Source organism: Nelumbo lutea, chromosome 8 (assembly GCF_056320005.1).
Source record: "Nelumbo lutea isolate HS-2025 chromosome 8, American lotus-T2T, whole genome shotgun sequence".
Lineage (NCBI taxonomy): Eukaryota > Viridiplantae > Streptophyta > Magnoliopsida > Proteales > Nelumbonaceae > Nelumbo > Nelumbo lutea.
The window spans coordinates 21687716-21708658 of record NC_142691.1 but is presented as its reverse complement, the minus strand read 5'-3'; the positions used below and the strand labels follow the sequence as shown (position 1 = coordinate 21708658).

General features: G+C 39.2%; 1 protein-coding gene across 3 annotated transcripts in view; it reads left to right on the top strand.

The window, feature by feature from the left end:
• Nucleotides 1-20601, top strand: part of TAF5 (TBP-associated factor 5) — a 40155-nt gene extending 19554 nt beyond the window's left edge. For all 3 annotated transcript variants that reach the window (XM_088958569.1, XM_088958571.1, XM_088958570.1), the window contains 7 exons: nucleotides 1874-2038; nucleotides 2153-2229; nucleotides 9969-10085; nucleotides 19467-19732; nucleotides 19863-19958; nucleotides 20062-20137; nucleotides 20258-20601. In XM_088958569.1, coding sequence (XP_088814695.1) covers nucleotides 1874-2038; nucleotides 2153-2229; nucleotides 9969-10085; nucleotides 19467-19732; nucleotides 19863-19958; nucleotides 20062-20137; nucleotides 20258-20311 — 851 coding nt within the window. In that variant the 3' untranslated portion in view covers nucleotides 20312-20601. The remainder of the gene's footprint in view (nucleotides 1-1873; nucleotides 2039-2152; nucleotides 2230-9968; nucleotides 10086-19466; nucleotides 19733-19862; nucleotides 19959-20061; nucleotides 20138-20257) is intronic.
• The last annotated feature ends 342 nt before the right edge of the window (nucleotides 20602-20943 follow it).

The window sequence follows — 20943 nt, the reverse complement described above, 5'->3', positions numbered from 1 at the left end:
GAGACCAGCTTCCTGTAGGCCTTAGCATCATCATCATGTTTCCACTCTATAGCCTGATAATGATCCAATTCTTTCCATATGGAGGTAAGGGTTGAATAATATGAAGACAAGCTTTGGTTTCCCTGTTTACAGGTTGAAGATTCATCCTGTTTAGCATAATGCCTTTGCTCAGAATAGGTAGTTTTGGCCTGTTCCCAGATCTCACTAGCGGTGTCTGCCCACATAAAGTTCTTCACATCAGGTTCCATGCCTGCGAGGAGCCAAAACATCACCATACTGTTCTCTTGGTCCCACCTATCATGTTCTGCTGTCTCACCCTTGGGTTCTTTCACCCTTCCATTAATGTAACCAGCTTTACCCCTTGCCGTTACATAGAGTTTTACGCTCTTAGTCCACTCCAGGTAGTTCAGACCATTTAAAGGAGTAATTGGCATGGGAAAAATCATGTTTTCACCTCCCATACCCGCTGTGCTGCGGGTTGGTGTAACCCCCGATGAAGTTGCACAGCAGCCACAAACAGGTAGTTCATAGTTTTCCATCGGAAACTGCTGAAAAACAGTCCAAACACCATACAATTGCACAGCAGCCACAAACAGAATACCAACTCTCAAGGAATTTACTTCTAGGATGTGAGGAAGAGAACAAGACACTGCTGGAATCAACTCTGAGAAGATTCAGTCATTAAACCAGCCCGGTAATCAGTTCAACGCAACCAAGGCAGACATTACTAGCAGTCCGACTGCAGTTCGTACAGCCTAACAATCCAACAACCAAACCAATATATATATAACCAAGGAATAAGCCCTACACATCATCGGCCAAAGAAGACAGACACAAAAAACACACCTGTTCAGCAATTGTATGAAGGTGCTAACCTGAAATCGACTTCACAGCATCGAACAGAGAAGGCGGGGAGTCTGTATCAGCATCGCCCTTCTCCTACTAGGGTTTCCTTGGTATTACGACAAAAAAAAAAACACAGGAAGAGTCCGCCAGAAATCTGCTAGGGTTTCTGCCAGTAACCTACTAGGGTTTCTGCCAGAAATCTGCTAGGGTTTCCGCCAATAACCTACTAGGGTTTCTCTGTCTTCCACGTCCAAGATTTTTAAGAAAAGAACCGTGCTCAAAACAGTAGGGATCGTAGGTCTTTTACAGCCCAGAAAACCTGCTCTGATACCATGTAATGATTCATGGAGAGTGGGAGAGAAAGAGAGAGAGAGGAAGAGAAGAAAAAAAGGAGATGCAATTGAGAGGAAAAAGTCACTACTGGCAGCCGCCAGTTTTCTATTTATATTAACTTAATAAAAGAGAATAGAAATTACAAGTATGCCCCTGGCGACACACCCTATAACCAAACTAATAAGAAAAAAAGACAAGTTACTAACTGACAGTTTCTTAAGAGGTCAGCCTACTAACAGCAACTATAAAGTAACAATTAAATAAGCCTTACAACAGGAGCTTATTAACCAGCCCTAATAAACTGAATAGCAAATTAGAATCATATTCTGCCATTACTGTTTAGAGACTCTGCAACTAAACAAGTTGGGATGCTTGAAACATATTATTACAGTCATAAAACATGGCATTGAATGCTCTTATTTTGCATAAAACATATCTTCTGGATCTGGTCTTTCTACCTCTCAACAAAACACAAACAGGATGATTAGTTAGAAATGCACCCCTGCTGCTATCATAGTTAACATTTTTTTATGTGAAGGCTGTAACATTGTCTTTTCTTTTTGATTAATGACTGGGTATTAAATAAATATTTTGGTCCCCCCCCAGTATGCTCACAGACATGCATATACACATACACATTGATGTGATGGAGATGGTAGTGAGGTATTTGTATACTGAACCATGTTCCCATCAGCTATCATGCAGGGAGAGAATGACTTGGCTAGTATTGAACATTTGATGGGACCAGAGGATGGAAAAAGGTCTTATACACTGTTTCAGGGTCATGCTGGACCTGTTTATTCAGTTAAATTTAGTCCACTTGGGGATTTTATTCTTTCTTCATCAGCAGACTCAACCAGTATGTGCTCTTTAATATGTCACATATGCTTGTTTATTTATATCTTGATTACTCTTTGCCTCCTAAATGCTGAACTTATTTGGTATTTAAAGAAGAATATATTGCCTGCTGCAGTTCGGTTATGGAGCACCAAGCTAAATGCAAATCTTGTTTGCTACAAAGGTCATAATTATCCTGTCTGGGATGTTCAGGTAGAGCTTAGATTTTTCCAACTCAACCTGGAATATTTTGCTAGTATCCTCTAGAGCTCTTTTCTCAATGGGGATTGTGCTGTAGTTTTTTTCCCTACTTATGTAGAAAGCTGGGATTAGGTAGGTCTGGACCAGGCTATAAAGTTCAAGTAGAATGGAATACATTCTCTTTTTACAACCTCCTGACATCATCTAAACACTGATATAGTCTGTTTTTGTGCTTTTGATACTAAATTAGCAAGATGTTTATAGTAGAAGATGGAAAATGAACTTGTTTGCTTCTAGCCCTATATATCCTGAACTTCGTATGATGCCCAGATATGGATACTAACACAGACATATATACAGGAAACATGGATATGATTCTATGCTTCTTAAGTGTTGTTTCTCAAGACTTTGTCTTGCCAAATTTAATTAAATTTTTAACATATATAGATTTTTATAATATGATTTATAGATTTTCATATTTTCGAAGTGTTGAATTTATAGATTGTATCTAGAAGTGCCTGTGCAGTATCTGGCATAGTATTGAGTAGATATAGATATCATGCCTGTGACAAATGTGTTAGGCATGCCCAGGTATTTGTGTCATTTTGGCTAATAAGGCACTATATCCATGTTGCCATATAGTTTTCATATAATCATAGAATTTTCATATGCCTTTAGCTCACCACTAAGGATTATTTATGCTCTTGAATATTTTGATTGGTTATGATTGTAAAAGCACAACACCATGACAACTGTCACATGTAGGATCATCCTCTAGCACTCAGTGGGTCCCACAAAGGACATATTTTACCCTCCGATTTCAGTATCTTTTTACTATTATCTATAGAATAAACTTTTGTATTTTCTGAATTTTGATCTATGAATTTATGTTGAAGACCTTCATGAGACCTTTTAAATCTTTGGTCATAGCCCTCAATCAACCATCATATAATATTGATTTATGCCTTTTCATTTTACTTATCAGGATTTCAACTCTCACATTGTGCTGATTTAGACACTGTTCCCACAGCATGCCCTGGTACTGCAGTAATAGTAGTCTCATTCTCCTAACCTGTGAAGGATTAGGCATGCCAGCTGACTTGTTGCTATCATAGGCATCTGTCTTGTGCTTTTGGTTTTTCCCTAGAAGTTCTTGAACCTAAAACCACTCAGAATGGCTACCAGACAATTGTTGGCTTGGTGGGTCATAGACATAGATGTGCGGACATTGAATATTGTTGGACTTGGAGGTTTCTAGGGCATCAGCAGAAATTTAGGAAACAAAAGAAGAGAGGCCTGGTATACATTATTTGACTGATGTTTAAAGAATTATTCTAATTAGAAGTTGAACTTTGAATGAATGCCCAACCAGGGATGCCCCTTTAACTTATCAAGTGGATTTTACTAAGTGTAAGGTTTTGTTGAATTGAGTCTATTATGTCAAATTACAAGTTTATTATAGGAATTCATGGAAAGAAAGATATGCTGTTTCTTAGGAGTTCTGAGTTTCCTTTTGGAAGAGAACCATGAAAAGCTATCTATGAATTGGAGTTCCCATGTATGATTTTTTTTTTTGATAAATGAGTAGAATTTTATTAATCATAGAAAAAGTGTACAATCAGCCTAAGAGTAGGCAGGAGATGTTACCTCCCCTTGGAACTGAGCACTAAGCAAATAAACATACTCTAGCCTGAATTACAATTATAAGGTATCCCAAAACAGATGACCCTCTGATACCCCTTGTTTAGTGGCCTAAGAATCAGCCATGGCATTTGCCGATCTGCTGACCCACTGAAACTTAACTGCCATGTTTCTTGTCAGCCATTTAACTTTCTTCAAAAGATTCCTGTAACCCCAAAAGACTATCTGAATTTAACAACCAACTCTAGCAGTTTTTTTTTTGAATTCCAACGAATATTATTTTAGAGTTTGGGAGAGGCTGAGAGGGTTCTACTAATATCAAAATTTATAGATCCATTATTAAACACAGTTTTTATCAATAATGTGAACTTTTTATGAATGAAAAAGATATAGAAACAAGATATGATATATTCTACAGGAATATAAAAGATGTAGCCGAACAAGTAGTGCCCCATCTTCCATCTTTGCTAAGATTCCATCTTTCAATTCCTGACCTGTTAAGCTAACAGCCAATGAATTTGCTGATCTCCTGATCCTAGTGAATTAAATACTAGATGCAAAAGTTCCTGCATCTCTCATACAATCTCATTTTCCATGATCCTTATATTCAACATTCATCCAGCTAATTACTACTTATAAATCTCCTTCCACTTTCAGCTATTGGAATTCCAATAAGAAAAGGCCATTACCCACTGGTTGTCCTGGCTATCTGGGGTTTTAAGTGGGGTTGACTGGGTACAAACCTAACCTGCATGAAGTGTCTGCTCTTAGACAGGTAGACTTGAATCTGTATTCTCACTTGTCAGCCTGAGATTTTACTATTGCACCAAGGGGTGGAATCTAGCTTTTGGAGTTCCAGCTCAAATCTACCCATCTCAACTCAGTAAGGCCTCTCTCCAACTATATTTACATGAATCCTGTTCAACTTTTCTACTCTATTCAGCTCCATATCCATTTTTAACCCTTTGGCATTTCATTGAGTACTTTGATTACAATAGTTGTAATGAGGCAATCATTTTCATTCCAATGGTAGTTCCATATCCGGCTGGAATTGAGTAGACACAAAAGGTGGCACCATTTGCATCTCTAATGACTTCACTAATTTCCGAATTTCCCAAATAGCCATCAAAGTTAAGCTTAATTTCTGCTTGGGATGGAAGGGACCATGGTTGCACCTTGAGTTTGCCTTCTAGTGAAATACTTAAAGATTTCAGGACATGTTCTCATTACATCATCCACAGAAAATTTAGAAAACTCCTCTTGAGAGTGTCCAACGAGCTATCCTCAAATAAATATTCATCATTTCTCTGGACGGTTATTCTTTCTTGAAAATTTCTGTCATTCCTTCCATTCAGGCTATAGAATATCTGCTTCAATATACTTAATATAGTATTCCAAAATAGGACTTATATGCCTAATTATCAAATGATGTAGAACAACTATGACTCTTGAATCTAGGAATTTATTAATTATGTAGAATAGGGTTTAGGGATGGTTATATGGCTAATGGTAGAGATTGATTAAGTTAGGAGGTTTCAGAGTTAAACTACAAAAATTGTTTGCTCCAAAATTGTGAAAACCTTCAAGTTAAGAAACACAAATCTAGGATTGGAAATTCTTCAATGAGATTATGTACGCAGGTTTGGAATTGACAGTTGCAGGGAGTGATCTTGTAGGATTTAGAGTAGGTCTTGCATAGAAGGGAAGAAAATATGCTCGGAAGTTATAGAATCTAAGGTTCTGGGTAGAGTTTTGAGATGAAATTTGGCATTATATATATATACAAAATGTACAGCTACTTCATGATTGACTCTGAGGCTACTCTCATACAAGCAACAACCAATTCCTCAAAATCTGACACGCCCTCATGCCACTATAACACACCATACAACCACAGAACTCTTCCTCAATTCCTCAATTTGAGAGTGGTTGCCATCTCACAATCAGAAAATTGGTTAGCTGGCTTCCTTACCCTACCACCCTTTCCCCTTTCTCTAGTGCTCTTAATAGACTTTTTGAACCTATTGTCATTTTGGATGTCTGAATGGCCTATTTTGATGGATCCACTTTCTTTTTTCTCTTACCCCATAAAGTCTGGCACACCCTAATGCCAACTCTGCCCCAATTTGAGCAGCAATTCCAGCCTACAATGAGAATTTTTTAGGCTCAGTTTGAGAAGAGTACAAATACAAATATGTACAGTGCAAATACAAGGTTTAGAAATACTGTATATTACGTTTTGTGTTGAACATAGTTGTATCTGCACTCTTCCCAAACTGAGCCTTAGCTTGCCTCTTTACCCCTTCCTCTTTCTCTAGTGTTCTTATTTGGACCCTCTTGTCATTTTGGATGTCTGAATAGCCTGTAGCCCTTGATGATGGATCCAACTCTTCATTTTACCCTACCCCTTTCCATCTCTGGAATCTTCTAAATGGACCAGCCACCATCACTTTCTTCTGGGAAAGCTTCCTCTGCTCCTTTTTCCTCCAAAGATTCATCCAACTCACACCCAGCCCCACCTACAACTACCGTTAGCTTAGATCTCCTGCTTTCCTCTTCTAATCTTTGAAAGAATTATCTTGATTGGCTTTGCCACACAATAGAAACAGGCAAACAGCCTTAATGATTTGGGTGTTCTAACCTCTTGATCAACTATTTTATATTCAGGAACATTTGTTTTTTGATCAGCAGCAGAAAACATAACTTTTAAAAACGGAGGTAATATTTACATTTTCTTGAGTAGCCTTGGCTACCCCAGTAGATCTTAAGTCAACATCAGAATCATTTTCTTATAGTTAGAATTGAGCCCAAAAGCAATTCCCTCTATTGACCTCTTGCTTAGCTAAATGATCAGCTAAGCCGTTTGCTGATTTAGGAACCCACTGCAAAACCACCAGCATGTCTTTTGAAATTTTTTATATCATTCCTGAAATGCCACAGAGCCTTAACATTTTGTTTCAGCCAACTTATGGTCACCTTCGAATCTCCTTCAACCAACAACTTTCTAGTTCCTATCTCCCACGCTTTTTGAACCCAAAAAACAGATGCCTCCAGTTCTGCGACCGTGGAGTCCCCTATCCCTAAAGGTCCAGAATGTAAGAAAATCAAGTCTCCACCATTTCTTATCACCCCTCCCATTCCAGCAGCACCCGGATTGCCATAATAGCTCCCATCAAAATTCAATTTAAAGAAATCAACCCACTGGTGGTTCCCAGCTCCTCATTAGTTTCTGCTTTGCTGAAAGTAGAGGGATCAAACAATATTATCCAAACTACTTGGAGTGTTCCACTTGCAACCAAACAAAGAAAAAAAACCACTCCCAAATTCAGTAAGCAAAAGGACAGGAAATGAGAAGGTGATGAGCAGATTCACCATTTGATTCACACAGAACACACCAACCAGGTCTACTCCTTTGTAATAATTCATGAGTATTGATTGCACCATGGAAAACCTCCCAACAGAAAGCACTCACTTTAGGGGGGATTGGATGACACCGCACTTTAAAAAAGGAAACACAAGTGAACACCCCAGAAGGATGACCATCCAACAATTGTAGTAGTTGGGACACAAAATTCCAACCACTATCAGAAAGGGATGGGGAATGAACCAAGAAATGAGAGATAGGTCTACCCTTGAAAGATGAAAAAGCAAACGAAGATGGAAAAGACTCCATTGAAGGAGCTTCTTCTAGCCAATACTCCTCCCAAAATTTAATTTTATTTCCTGAATTGATATCAAACCTGGTATGAGTCAGAAAAAAGTGTAAGAATCTTGTGGATAGCCTTCCAAGGAGAAACACTGGAAGTCCTGTTAGATGTTCTAGCGTGCCTACCATTCTCTGAAAGCCCATGAATGCTGACTACCGCTCTATGCTGTGTTTTTACTCCCTATCTCCTCTTCAATCAGAACATCAATCCTCTTCCATCTGTGTCCACCTGGATGCAACAAAAACTGCCCTTACATTTGATCAGTAACCAGACATTGAGAAACATTATTAGTAAAATGATAAAAGTGCAATTAAAGTCATTTATGAGGCTGTGGACAGCCAACAACTCTAAAACTCCCCATGGACTTCAGTGTATTTATATCCTTTGGCAATCGGTTTAGCCTTATACCTTACAATTAATTATTCTGTTTACCTTGTTCCTTGTAATGAGTGCCCATTTATAACCTATAAGTTCTTACCCCATAGGAAGGTCAACTAGCTCCTAGGGCCCATTTACAACCTGTACATGTATAATTCATTAGGGACCCCCAAAAAAGTCCACTTTCAAAAAAGAAGAAAAGGTATCGTTTTTAAATACAGTATGTATAACAACCAACTTCTAAGTTCCTCTACTACTATATATATCACCCTTGCTTTGAGACTTGATTTCTGTAATAAATTCTATTGTTTCTTTCATACCAAATAGCCCAACATAGTCACCAGTCACCAGAGGAATTTCCGACCAGTGAATTCTCCTCTCCCTTTTTTGGACATACCTGGGACACTCCATTCTTGTAAAAGTGCTTTAACTTAAAACGGGAAGCACCACTTTGGATTTAGTACCCTGATAAAATGATGCCAAACAGCATTACTAAACCTGCAATAAGACAGCATTTGGAACTTGAAGAAAACTGAGTATATTGCTTCTTATCCTTGCATAACACAATGGATGAGCAGAGATCAGAAGGAATATCAGAAGAACCATCCGGAAGAGTATCAGAAGATCTAGTTGGATCAAGAGAGGGATTGCCTGAATTACCTGAACTAGATGCCTTGTTATGGGGGATCAGCTTTATAAAATATCTTCTTGCAATGAAATTGGGTTTCATTTTAGTGTAAGCATCACCACAAGCTCTGGAAGCAAAAGCCTGATTAACAAAATACTATGTCCTGACCATCACATTTAAGAAGGTAAAATTACTAAAATCTATAAAAAAGATAAAATTGTCCAAGCATCCATAGGAGGAAAAAACTAGAATATCTATTATCACTTCAATGCCTGCATCACCTAGGTTCCAACAAATTCTTTATATTCCCTATTTCTTGACACTTGTCCATATCAACATCATCTCACCTTTCCTCATTTTATGCAAGTATTTATTTCTTGCCAATATTTTTCCCACTAGGCATTACCAATCTCATAGCTATGTTAACGAATTTATCCTCTCTGATTTGCATGCCATTGGTAGGCAGCAACAGAAAGATATATGGCCACTTTATCCTCCATTCTCTAATATTAATTAATTTATTTATTGATCAATAACAATAGCTTTATTAAGAAACAAAGCCAAGAAAGAACATAAACTCTATTAGCTCTCCCAGAAAGGTACAAACAAAACAAAAACAAGAAAATTAGCAATTACAATTGAGCCCAAAACATTACATCCCCATTCACCCCTTGCTTTGCTAGCCCATCAGCTATGGAATTGGCATTTCTTTTGACACAATTTTTTTTTTTTTTTTATTTCAATATCTTGTGTTAACCAATTGAACCTTTTCCTTTCATTGCTGTAATTTCAGAAACCGCTCCTCTCATCATCCAACAATCCCACCACTAGCTTGGAGTCACCTATGCACTAATATTAATTTATAGGTAAAATCCTTTGCAATTTCTCCCTAAAGGATAATGAAATGGAATCATCAAAAATATTTTCCAAGTGAAAGGATGCAAAACTATCATTATGCATATTCGATAAGAAACAAGTTGGAAACAGCCTCTCTGTATGTGCAGGGGTAAGGCTGCTTACTTTTATTTGACAAGAAGCAATAACAATAACATATTAGTTATGTTGTAAGTTGTAAGATAATGCAAGAAATTCCAAGTAGGGATGAAACTTAAGCTGGTTTAAGCTTTTATTGGGATTCAGAACAGATAAGAGATGCTCAACTTTAACTCTTTGGCTTGATTTTTTATTTGATATATCCATTAGTGATGGAAATACGTTCTCTGCAGAAAACATTGATATTTCTTTTTCCTATACTTTTTAATGAACATTCATCTATCTGTACGCACACATTGTATTGAACTCTTCTTTGTATTTAATATCATAACTTTCTCTATAAGGAGTCATCTTGTCTTATTCTTATACCAAACATGTTTTGGTATTGCATTTTGTCTGAGCAGTTTAGTCCTGTGGGGCATTACTTTGCCAGCTCTTCACATGATCGTACTGCCAGAATTTGGTCAATGGACAGAATCCAGCCTTTAAGGATCATGGCAGGGCATCTATCTGATGTCGATGTGAGTAATTAACTACATCTTTCTCTCTCTCATATACACATGCATTTAAATATCACATGAATACATGCACAAGTGCATTAGTGCTGTTGGCTTTGTAATTGTTCATCATCTTGAGAGATTTTGAGAGCAGTATATTTAAAATTGAAGGAAGAATTTAGGTAGTGCAGAAGAAATATTTTTTTGGCCCTATTGTGCACCTAGATTCTAGGAGCAATAGAGGTAAACTAAGGGGATAAAACTTTTTGTAAGGTATTGATATCAGCAACTCAGAAGTTTTAAAGGAACTCAGAACTCCAAGGTAGAATATTTATTTTGTCTGTTGATAATGAAGAATTTATTAGCGAAATAAAAATTTAAGGTACTAGTGTACTACAGGTCCTTTTCAAAAAGGAAGGATAGTCACATAGCCAATGGAGATAAAGTTTTGTTTTGGGAGGACATTTGGATTGGTAACTCTACCCTCAATGATCTGTTTCCCTCCTTGTTTTCCCTTTCTTGCCTAAAAAACCAACCTATTAAGAGTTTTGTTTCCTATTCCCTCTATTTCGGTCTCAGCTGGAATTTGGGTTTTAGGAGGGATTTGAGAGACTTTGAACTTGATCGAGTTGCTTTGCTTATATGTGGAAAAAGATTAAACCTGTCTCTCATAAACCATGTAAAGTCCATGTAGACAGGTTTCAGACCTTTATTTTTCATTACAAAAATACAAATACAATGGACTATACTTATATATGGAAAAAGATTAAGGGTTATAAGGAAAACCCATTATGGATGACATAATTCAGAACAGGTCATTCAATAAATGTTTAGAGATCTAAACATTTATGTTATATGTTGGCTGGGGTTAACAAAGAGCAGTATTAAAGATCTTGTAGATCAAATCTAAGAATAGTTTTAATAGAGGGAAATTAAAAAAAAAAAAACCGAATGAAGAAAATACCTTGGATGCAGTTGATAAAATAAAAAGAAAATACCTTGGATGCAAGTGATAAGGAAAACCTATTAAATAGCACCATTTTCAAGTCACAAGTGAAAAGACGACAGGTTATGTGGAGAAAGATTTTTTTTACCATTTGGGAAGATAGGAATGAAAGTCTCTTTCAGTGGGTAAAAGCCGATCCAGATGCAGCTATTGAGTGTACCACAATCAAGGTGATTCTTCGGGTCAAAACATTGGGATTGTTTGACACCTTTACAGTGGAGGATTTCTTAGAAGAGGGGACTACAGAGAAGGTTCTTCACCTGCGAGATCTATCCCGTCCTTGCATTGGAGGTTACCAAATCCAATTCAAATCAATCTACCCATTGCAGCAGCATGGGTAATCCATGGCCTTCTAGAATTGGTGACCTATTCGGAGATTGTAATGGAGTAATACTTGCTTTATGTTTGTGTACCATGGGACATGGGGATTCTACAAAAGCAGAACTGAATGCAGTGCTTAAGGGCTAGGTTGGCTAGGTCTTTGAACTTTGACAACCTGATTGTGGAGGGGGATTCTAGGGTGATTAAAAAACAACAGTAAGGTTCCATGGAGACATCAGAACACCATGAAGGAATGTAGGAATTAGGAAGGGAAAGAATCAGTAGCTCTGTGGAACATAGATTAGCCAATTTCTTGGTGGATGGTATATCTAGACAAGGTGTAAACAAGAGCCAACTGTTTTGGGTGAGCTAAAGGACTTAGGATTGTAAAAGTATAAAAACTTAAGGGTGGGGTTAGTTAACCGATGTTCTTAGCCTAAGTGTGTGTTGGAGTTCTGATTGGCACATAGCTTCAATTGAAAGTTGTGATCAAGTTTTCAATACTCTTCTGTTGAACTTCAAGAAAATGATGGTTGATGGATCTATGGTAATGGGATGTATGACTGATGGATATTCCAGGTTGCCTTGGAGAGTTGCTGCCAGATGAAAAAAAAAACATAAGAATGTTCAATTTAGATCTCAGGACAAATAAAAAAAATCCATATTATCCAATCACTTCATAAACTTCTTCTCTTGGGACTGCTTGGTGGTCTCATATATATAAAAGCCTAATGTCCTCTAATAGCCAGTATGTACTGAACTATGTAGAAGACATTAAATTTTTATGAGTAGATAAAGATTATTTTTACTTTGAATCCTAATTTCTATAAAAACCGTCATTAGGGAAAGAATGGGTTTTACTTATAATGGAATGATCTATGATGTTTCCCTTGATGGATTTGATCACTACACATGAAGAGGGAATAATGGGGTTCCAACAATATCCAATAACAAACTATATCTCAGTGCTTTGACCTCCAAAGAGTGTTGTAGTTGATGGTGCTGATTTCTCCAATTGTCCTCTGATTGATGACTTCTTTTTCTTTTCATCATCCAGTAGTAATTGGGTGACTCCTATTGGAGGTTATAGGTTTGTTTTTTACAAGAGTGATAGCTTGCAGCACTCAGAGGCAAAAAATATTATGGCATGGCCTCCCCTTTCAGTTAGTGTTATGCATCTCCATTCTTCTTAATATAAAAGATTTTATTAAAAATAAAGACAAATTAGATCCTCACTCCTCTTCTTCCTCCTCCCCCTCATTCCACTCCTCTTAAGGAGGCTTACGCTTCCTTGTGTTTGAGTGGCTTACACCTCATAAGTTCTGAACTACGCTTCACGCCTCCAGGTAGTGGAATGGCTCACATCATGCGTCTGCATGTTAAATACTAACTTGAATAGGTAATTCAAATAGATACCTAGAAGTGCAAATGCCTTGGCAGATTCTTTAACAAGGGCAAAGGTTTTAAGGGATCAGATGGAATTGTGATGCCCAGTGCCGGGTTGTAATTTGTAATAGTTTTTCTTTTCTCTACAAAAAAATGTCATTTGTTGGCCTGCTCCCTCTATTGTGGGGAGTGAGGAGGTTAGCTTTTTGATGAAAATATTACTGTTATTTATAAAAAAAAAGTCTTCTGCCATGATGTTCTATCACTTTTTCTGGTGTTTAGATGTGAACAACTCTTTCGGGAATGGAATTTCAAGCACACTTCACATGCACCCTATGTCTGAAAACCAGGAAGTTGTCCCATCTACTCTTGAATTTCTAGGAAGTCTTAGAGAGATAGAGGGTGGACTTGGACTCTAAAGGTCATAGCTGATGGTGGATACACATTACCAACCTAATGTGGCCCATGCTAACATGCTCTTCATCGCCATCGTAATTGCACAAATATCTTTTTTTTTGTGTGTGAACTCTGGACATAAAAGGAACTTTATCCCTTATTTGATAGGAGTTTGGAGAACATTCTCATTCTCTTGATGCTGTTCAGGAGCTCTTCTAAGTGTGCACATGCTTGGCGAAGGTGGTGTAGGAATTATTTCATCTCCAATGAGAGGGGGGAGGAGGGCAAAGAAATGGAAGAACCATCCTTCAGAACATGAGCAACTAGAACTGCTTGTAGTACTTAAGTTACTTACAGATGATCTGGTGGGGAAGAACCACCCTTCAGAAGTCAAACAGTCATGGTGGGGAAGAACTCCCAAGGTTGAAGACGAAGATGAGCTGGCAGGGTGGTGGACATGTGGAGGAAGGAGAATGGGTAGCGAAGATGAGTTGCAGGGGAAAACTAAATAAGTAATTAATCAGTCAGCTGGGGTAAATCAAACGACAAGTCAGCCTTTAAAGGAAGTTAATTCAATTTTTTTTGGACTAAGTAAAACTAAAGCAGGCAACTTATCCTTTGCTGATGTGGCAAAGAATTTAAGTGGACCAAGCCATGTACACCAAAATGCTTGGTCTAAACCAGCTGGGGTTATGGGTGGTTCGGTCATCAAACCGGGGTACAGGTTTAGAGATCCACGTGATAACTTAAAAGCTCATGTGGGTCGAGGCATGGAGAAGGAACTAAGGTCGACTGTAGACGGACCCTATGGTCTATCTTCGTCTAAAGTGGTATGGACCGATGGGGGCAAGTTGCAGCGGCAGAAAACAGGAAAACAGGGTGATCTACAGTGGGTGTTCCACCAAGATCAAGTAGACCCTAGCTCCTTGCGACGTTCCTCAGGGAGACCGAACCCTAGATATGCAAGAGAGAGATTTGAAGAAACAGATGAGGTGGACGATGGGTGCACTATAGAGTGAATGATGAAGACTTGGATGATAGTTTAGATGATGGTACTAGCATTAGAAGTGTGAATGATTGTGGTGGTTATGATGCTATTGGGTTTGTTGAACATTGCAGGTCTATTTCAGGGGGGCATAGAGGAGAAACGGAGGATCAATCCAGATTGCCAGAAATGTTCGACAGGTGATGAAAGAAGTCCTGGGACTCATGAAGTAAGTGGGGATGAAGACTGTTACGGGAATAACCTATCCCCAAGACTTCAGACTGTGCAAGGCGCAAATGAAAGGATAAATCAGGAGAACCTGAAGTAGTGCAGGAATACACCAACAAGGGGTAAACCACGGGGAGAGAGGACAGATTGTCATGTTGTCCAAAGGACAGAAATGCTTCCCAACCAACTCAGGGAGACAAATAGTTACCAACTCTCGGAACAAGAAAGGGAGACTGTTAACTTTAGCCCGAATCCACTTCCAACCTTCCAGTCAGACCCAGGTAACCAAGTGAATTCAGTTTTTTCTACTGATGCGTGTTTTGTGTCCTATGTTCCAGATTCCGATCCCATTCCAAATCCAGCAGCCCTAGCATGTGAAGCCAACCAAGGTGGTGGGTGCTCTAAGCTTATGGAGAGGGTGATGAATGACTGTGGGGAGGTGTTGGAAGGAAGGTATAGGAATGAGAAGGTGTGGGGAATCATTGAAAGAATATTTAGTGAAGTTGAACAAAATATGATGTGGAGGAAGGATATAAATGAGATAAGAGGGGAGGGGTCAATTGAGAGGAGAGAAGGAAAGGAGGGGAAGAGTTAGAGAGGATAGTGGTGGAGGGATCTAATATAGAGGATTTGATAGCGGAATTTGTGGAGAAGTTGGGATGTAGAAAGGAAAACTTGAATGTCTTGAAAGGTAGCCTACAAAACAAGGAGGAAATCAAAATAAAGAAAAGAAAATTGAGTGAAGTTGAGAGACTGAAAAGGGATGTGGAAGGTGACAAGAAGTTCGGGGTAAAAGGAGATAGAAGGAAGGGGGAAGTAGTGGTTAGGTGAAGAAGGGAACTAAGGAACAAGTGATTATGAAGATACTTAGTTGGAATGTGAGGGGTATAGGAAGTGCAAGGAAGAGAGCAGCAATTAAAGAGGTTTGATCCAAACATTGTACTAATACAGGAATCCAAGAGGATGGAGTTCCACAATAGATGGGCAAAGAGTATGGAAAGCCGGGGGGGGATTAGCTGGGTGGTTGCTCCCTCATGGGGAGCTTGAGGGGGGATAGTGACAATGTGGAAGAGGGATGTGGTTGAAGGATTGGAGGAACTGATCGGAAAATACTCGGTTTCCTTGAAGTTTGAGCAGCAAGAGGATGGTTATGTGTGGGTGCTAACAAATGTTTATGGACCAAATGATTACAGAGAGAGAAGGGAATTGTGGGAGGAATTGGCTGATGTTAGAGGGCTATGGGATGGGCCTTGGTGTGTGGGTGGAGATTTCAATGTGATTAGATTCACAGAGGAAACCAATAATACTAATAAGAGGGTGAGAAATAGTATGTGGAAGTTTAACTGGTTTGTGGATGCCTTTGAACTCAAAGAAATACCTTTATCCCATAAGACATTCACTTGGTCCAATCTCTAATCGAGTCCCATCTGCTCTAAGCTGGATAGGCTTCTATTCTCTTTGGATTGGGAAGACCATTGGGGGAACTTAGCCTCTAGAGATCTTCCTAGTTTGACCTCTGACCATTGGCCCATAGTGATTTGCAAGGAGGATAGGAGTGGAGGACCTACCCCTTTTAGGTTTGAAAATGTGGTTAATCCATCTTGGGTTTACTAAGAGAGTAAGGGAGTGGTAGAATGAGTGTAATCTAGTAGTGGAATGGGAAAGTATGAGGTTCCATAAGAAACTACAATTTTTGAAAGCTAAGCTCAAGGAGTGGAATCAATTGGAGTTTGGAAGGTTAGAAGAAAGAAAGAGAATCTTGATGGACCAACTTGAGCTCCTTGACTCGAAAGAAGAAAGGGGAGATTTTGGAGAGGCAGATAAGTAACAAAGAAGAGGTTTGCGAAGACAACTAGAGGGTTGCCTACATAAGGAGGAAATAAGATGGCAAAAATCTCAATGCAAATGGCTGCAAGAGGGAGATAGAAATACCAGGTTTTTTCATTCTGTGGCAAATGGGAGAAGGAGAAACTTTATTTCCAGACTGGAAGTGGATGGAGTTTCTCTAACACAACAGGATAGCAGGGGCCTTTGTAGAACACTTCAAGTCCATCTTAAGAAGGCCTTTAAGTAGGGGGGTGTGGTTAGAAGGATTGGGCTGGCCAAATGTAGGGGTAGATAACAGGCAGAGGTTGGAAGAGATTAAGGATGTTGTGTTTTCTATGGACATAACAAAAGCTCTAGGCCTGGATGGTTTTACAATGCTTTTTACCAAGACTGTTGGGATATTTTGGAAGGCGACTTTTTGCTAGCGTTTGAGGAATTTCATAGGAGAGGAGTTGTTAACCTGAGAATGAATTCCACCTTCTTAGCTTTGGTTCCAAAAAAGAAAGATGCATCCCATCCAAAGGATTTCAGGCCAATCAGTTTGGTAAATAGCTTGTATAAGATTTTAGCAAAGGTTGTTTTTGAGAACTTCAAGAAGGATAGAAAGAAGGGAGTGGTATGTAAGCTGGATTTGGAAAGGCTTATGACTTAGTGGACTGGTCTTTCTTGCTGGAAGTTATGACCGAATTTGGGTTTGGCGCTAGATGGTGCAAATGGATTATGGGGTGTGTTCGGAATGGGACAGTGGTAGATTTCTTTCCAACCATTCGGGGCATAAGATAGGGGGACCCCCTTCTCCCTTCTTATTCACTCTGGTTGCTGATGTTCTGGGGAGATTGATTCATAGAGCAGATTCTAGGGCCCTCTAAAGAGGATAGAGATTTGGAAGGGAGGAAAGCCCCCTTACCCACTTATAGTTTGAAGGTGACACGACTTTTTTCTGTGGAGGAGGGAATTTTAGGTACATTAGGAACATGAAATTGGTGATACAACTCTTTGAACAAATGCCCAACCTAATGGTGAATTTTGGGAAAAGTTGTGTAGTGGGTGTGAATTTGGAGGAGGGAGAGATTAGGGAAAGTGCAGAATTGTTGGGTTGTGAAGTCTTAGGATGGCCATTGAATTATTTAGGGTTGCCATTGGGTGATGATCCAAAGAATGAGAGTTTCTGGAATCTGGTTGTGGAAAGATTTGAAAAGAGACTTGTATCTTGTAAAAACAATTACTTGTCCTTTGGAGGGAGGATTACACTGATTAGGGCTACTCTAGCCAACTTACCCATTTATTTCCTATCAGCGTTCAAAATCCCAGCAAAGGTATCTAACAGATTGGAGAAGATGATGAGAGATTTTCTTTGGGATCTGAGAGAGGAGAAGAGGGACCATAGGGTGAGTTGGGGGGTGGTGACTAGGAGCAAAAACCTAGGTGGTTTGGGGCTTGGGAACATTAGAAAAAGGAATTTGGCCCTTCTGGGGAAATGGTTGTGGAGGTTTCCACTAGAGAAGGAGAAGCTATGGGCTAAAGTAGTGGTTAGCATACATGGGCTCAAGCAAAATGGATGGGATGTTGGAATCCGAGCTAGGACTATAAGCGCGTCACCTTGGAAAGCTATTCATGATTTGCTACCCGTCTTCTCCCCTCTAATTAGGTATGATTTGAATTCAGGTAACTCCATAAAATTCTAGGAACAAACTTGGGTGGGGAATGCCCCTCTAAAAGGCCATTTTCCTTCCTTGTATGCCCTATTTGACCTGAAAAATGAGCCAGTTTGTTTTTTCATTACCCCTTCCTCTTCCATTTCTGGGTTTGGGTGGAATTTGGGTTTGTGGAGGGCTGTGAGAGACTCAAACCTTGACAGTATTTCGAGTCTCCTTGGACTTCTTGATAATGTTTTCTTAGACCCTGCTAAGTTGGACTCTAGAATCTGGACCCCCACCCCCACTGGCTCATTTTCCTGTGCCTCTTTCTTCAAAGTCTTAAGCCAGTCCACCAATCCTGTGGCCCTCCCCTTCCCTGTTAATGAAGTTTGGTGTAGACCAATTCCTCCTAAGATTGGTAGTTTTTGCTGGGAAGCTTTTTTGGAAAGAATAAGTATTGGTGATCTGCTCCAAAAGAAGAGACCCAAGACATGTTTATCCCCTCACAGGTGTGTTCTTTGTAAAACGGATGGGGAAACTGGTTTTCACCTATTGGTGTCATGCCAGTTTACAAAGTCTATTTCGGAGTGGGCTTTCTCCCTCTTTGGGTGTAGTTGGAACCCTCCATCAAACTTGCAAAATCTTTTTTCCCCTTCTTTCTTTAGGTGGCGTATGAAAAGGGGAAGGACCATGTGGAGATGCCTAAGGGCTACGGTATGCTGGTCTTTATGGGAAGAAAGAAACTCCAGGATCTTCTCTAAGTAGAGAGAGGTGCTGAAGAACTGAGAGAACTGATCCATATAAGGGTTGTATAGTGGCTGAAATCCTCAGTGCTGCTCACAGATTACACAGTGGACAACATGTTGAGGAAGTGGGGTGAGATTGCTAATTACACCTAGACCAAAAAAGTAATGAGTGTGTACTCGACCCCCCACCTGCTGGTTTCTTAAAACTGAACTTTGATGGGAGTAATAGAGGGAATCCTGGACTCTCGGGGATTGCGGGTGTGTTTAGGGATGAGAATGGGTTTGTTTCAGCCCTGTTCTCAGGCCCAATTGGAGTGGGTAACTCTCTCAGAGTCGAGATCTATGCAGTTATGGAAGGAGTCGAGAGCTAAGGAGACGAATATAAAAAAACTCATAATTGAAGGGGACTTGGAGGTGGTGATAGGGTGGCTGAATAAAGACAACAGTGGGTTATGGAATAACAGCAATGAGAGGAGGAAATTTAGGTGGCTGGTTCAAGAGATGGAAGTCAAGATCAGTTGGGTGCAGAGATCAGCTTAACTCTTTTGCTGATGGGTTAGCTAAACAAGGGGTGGAGAGGGAGTCAATGTTTTGGGCACAGGTGTAACTTTTTTCTTTTTCTGTTCTTGGGGGTTCAAGCTTCAGATGGAAGATAAGAAAGTTTATCTTCCCCTTTATAATTGTTTCTGTGATTAATCAATGAAATGTGTTATTGATCAAACAAAAAAAGACTTGTGTTGAAATGTTTATCATGCATAGGCACTAGAAAATAGTTGTTCCACCATGGCCATGTTGTATTTGCATTGAAATGTTTTATTTGTGTTTTTCAAACTTTCAACTGATTCTTTAATTGAGGCACCTTTCATGATTCAGTGTGTGCAGTGGCATGCAAACTGTAACTACATTGCAACTGGATCTAGTGATAAGACAGTTAGATTATGGGATGTCCAGAGTGGGGAGTGTGTGCGCATTTTCATTGGTCACAGGAGTATGGTTCTATCATTGGCAATGTCACCCGATGGTCGGTATATGACATCAGGAGATGAAGATGGGATGATCATGATGTGGGATCTCTCAAGTGGTCGTTGTGTTACACCTTTGATGGGGCATACCTCTTGTGTATGGACACTTGCTTTCAGGTGGAAATATCTTGATGCTCAAAAACTATGGTTTTCGATACTATTGTTATTTATTGATGTTGTTTCCTTACAAGAAGCAATCTTCAATTAATTATTATTACTCAACATCCTTCTTGCTTGGTATTGTCAGTTGTGAAGGCTCTCTTCTAGCGTCTGGATCTGCTGATTGCACTGTAAAACTGTGGGATGTGACTGCAAGCACAAAGGTGGCAAGAACAGAAGAGAAGTAAGTCTAATTGTTCTAAGAATTGCTTGTGACGAAAAATTTCTGCTAGGCATTTTTAATCGTTCTGAAGAGAGATTTAGTATTTTTATTTCCTTGTTATTAGCAAATCCGGAGCTATGAATAGACTGAGGTCATTAAAAACTCTACCAACCAAATCAACTCCAGTTTATACTCTCCAAGTAAGTGTCCAAATGCATTTCTAGGAAATTTTATGTTATGGTCTCCCCCATCCCTCTTATCTATTGATATTGAATAAGGAACTCTGGTAATCTAATGTTGATTACTCATTTTGGGGACAGTTCTCTCGAAGGAATCTTCTATTTGCAGCTGGGGTGCTTTCAAAAGGTGTATAAAAATTGAATTTGGACAGCCCATACTAGAATTCAGGAAATTCAAGTAGGTCGGTGTAAAGTTGTCTTAATCATCCCTTGATGGGGTAAAAAGCATTGTTTTTTATCTCTACACGCATTCTTCTTACACTTGAGTTCCCGTTCTAGCATTGCCTTGTTTTTAGTTTTTTAAGTTATTGTTGTTACTTGTTATTCTATCCTGTTGGTTTGTTTATTGCACATTCAATCTCACTTCAATTATTGCATCAATACCTTTCCAAGAACACTTGAACAATCTAATTATTCCTTAAGCATCTGTTGTGACTTGTAATTTTTGCAACTTAAATTAGTGCTTAGTGGGTCAGGATATCTGGAACTGTCATGAACAAGATTAGCTGCTATGTGTCAGGCAACAGGTGATCCATTGGAAATGGATCCAATTGGATGGCCCTGTAATTTCTTCTTAAGAAGACAGGAGTCGACATTTTAGAGAGAAATTCTCGTAACATCTGATTATGCAGGGAGATCCAAATACGAGGTTGTTTGGTGTTATTTGTTTCACTATGCGTTTCCATGTGGATCTATAATCTATGGAGATTGCATACTGAGCAGGTTGATTTGATTGTTAATTCAAAAGCGAAAGGTCCTGGCATGTT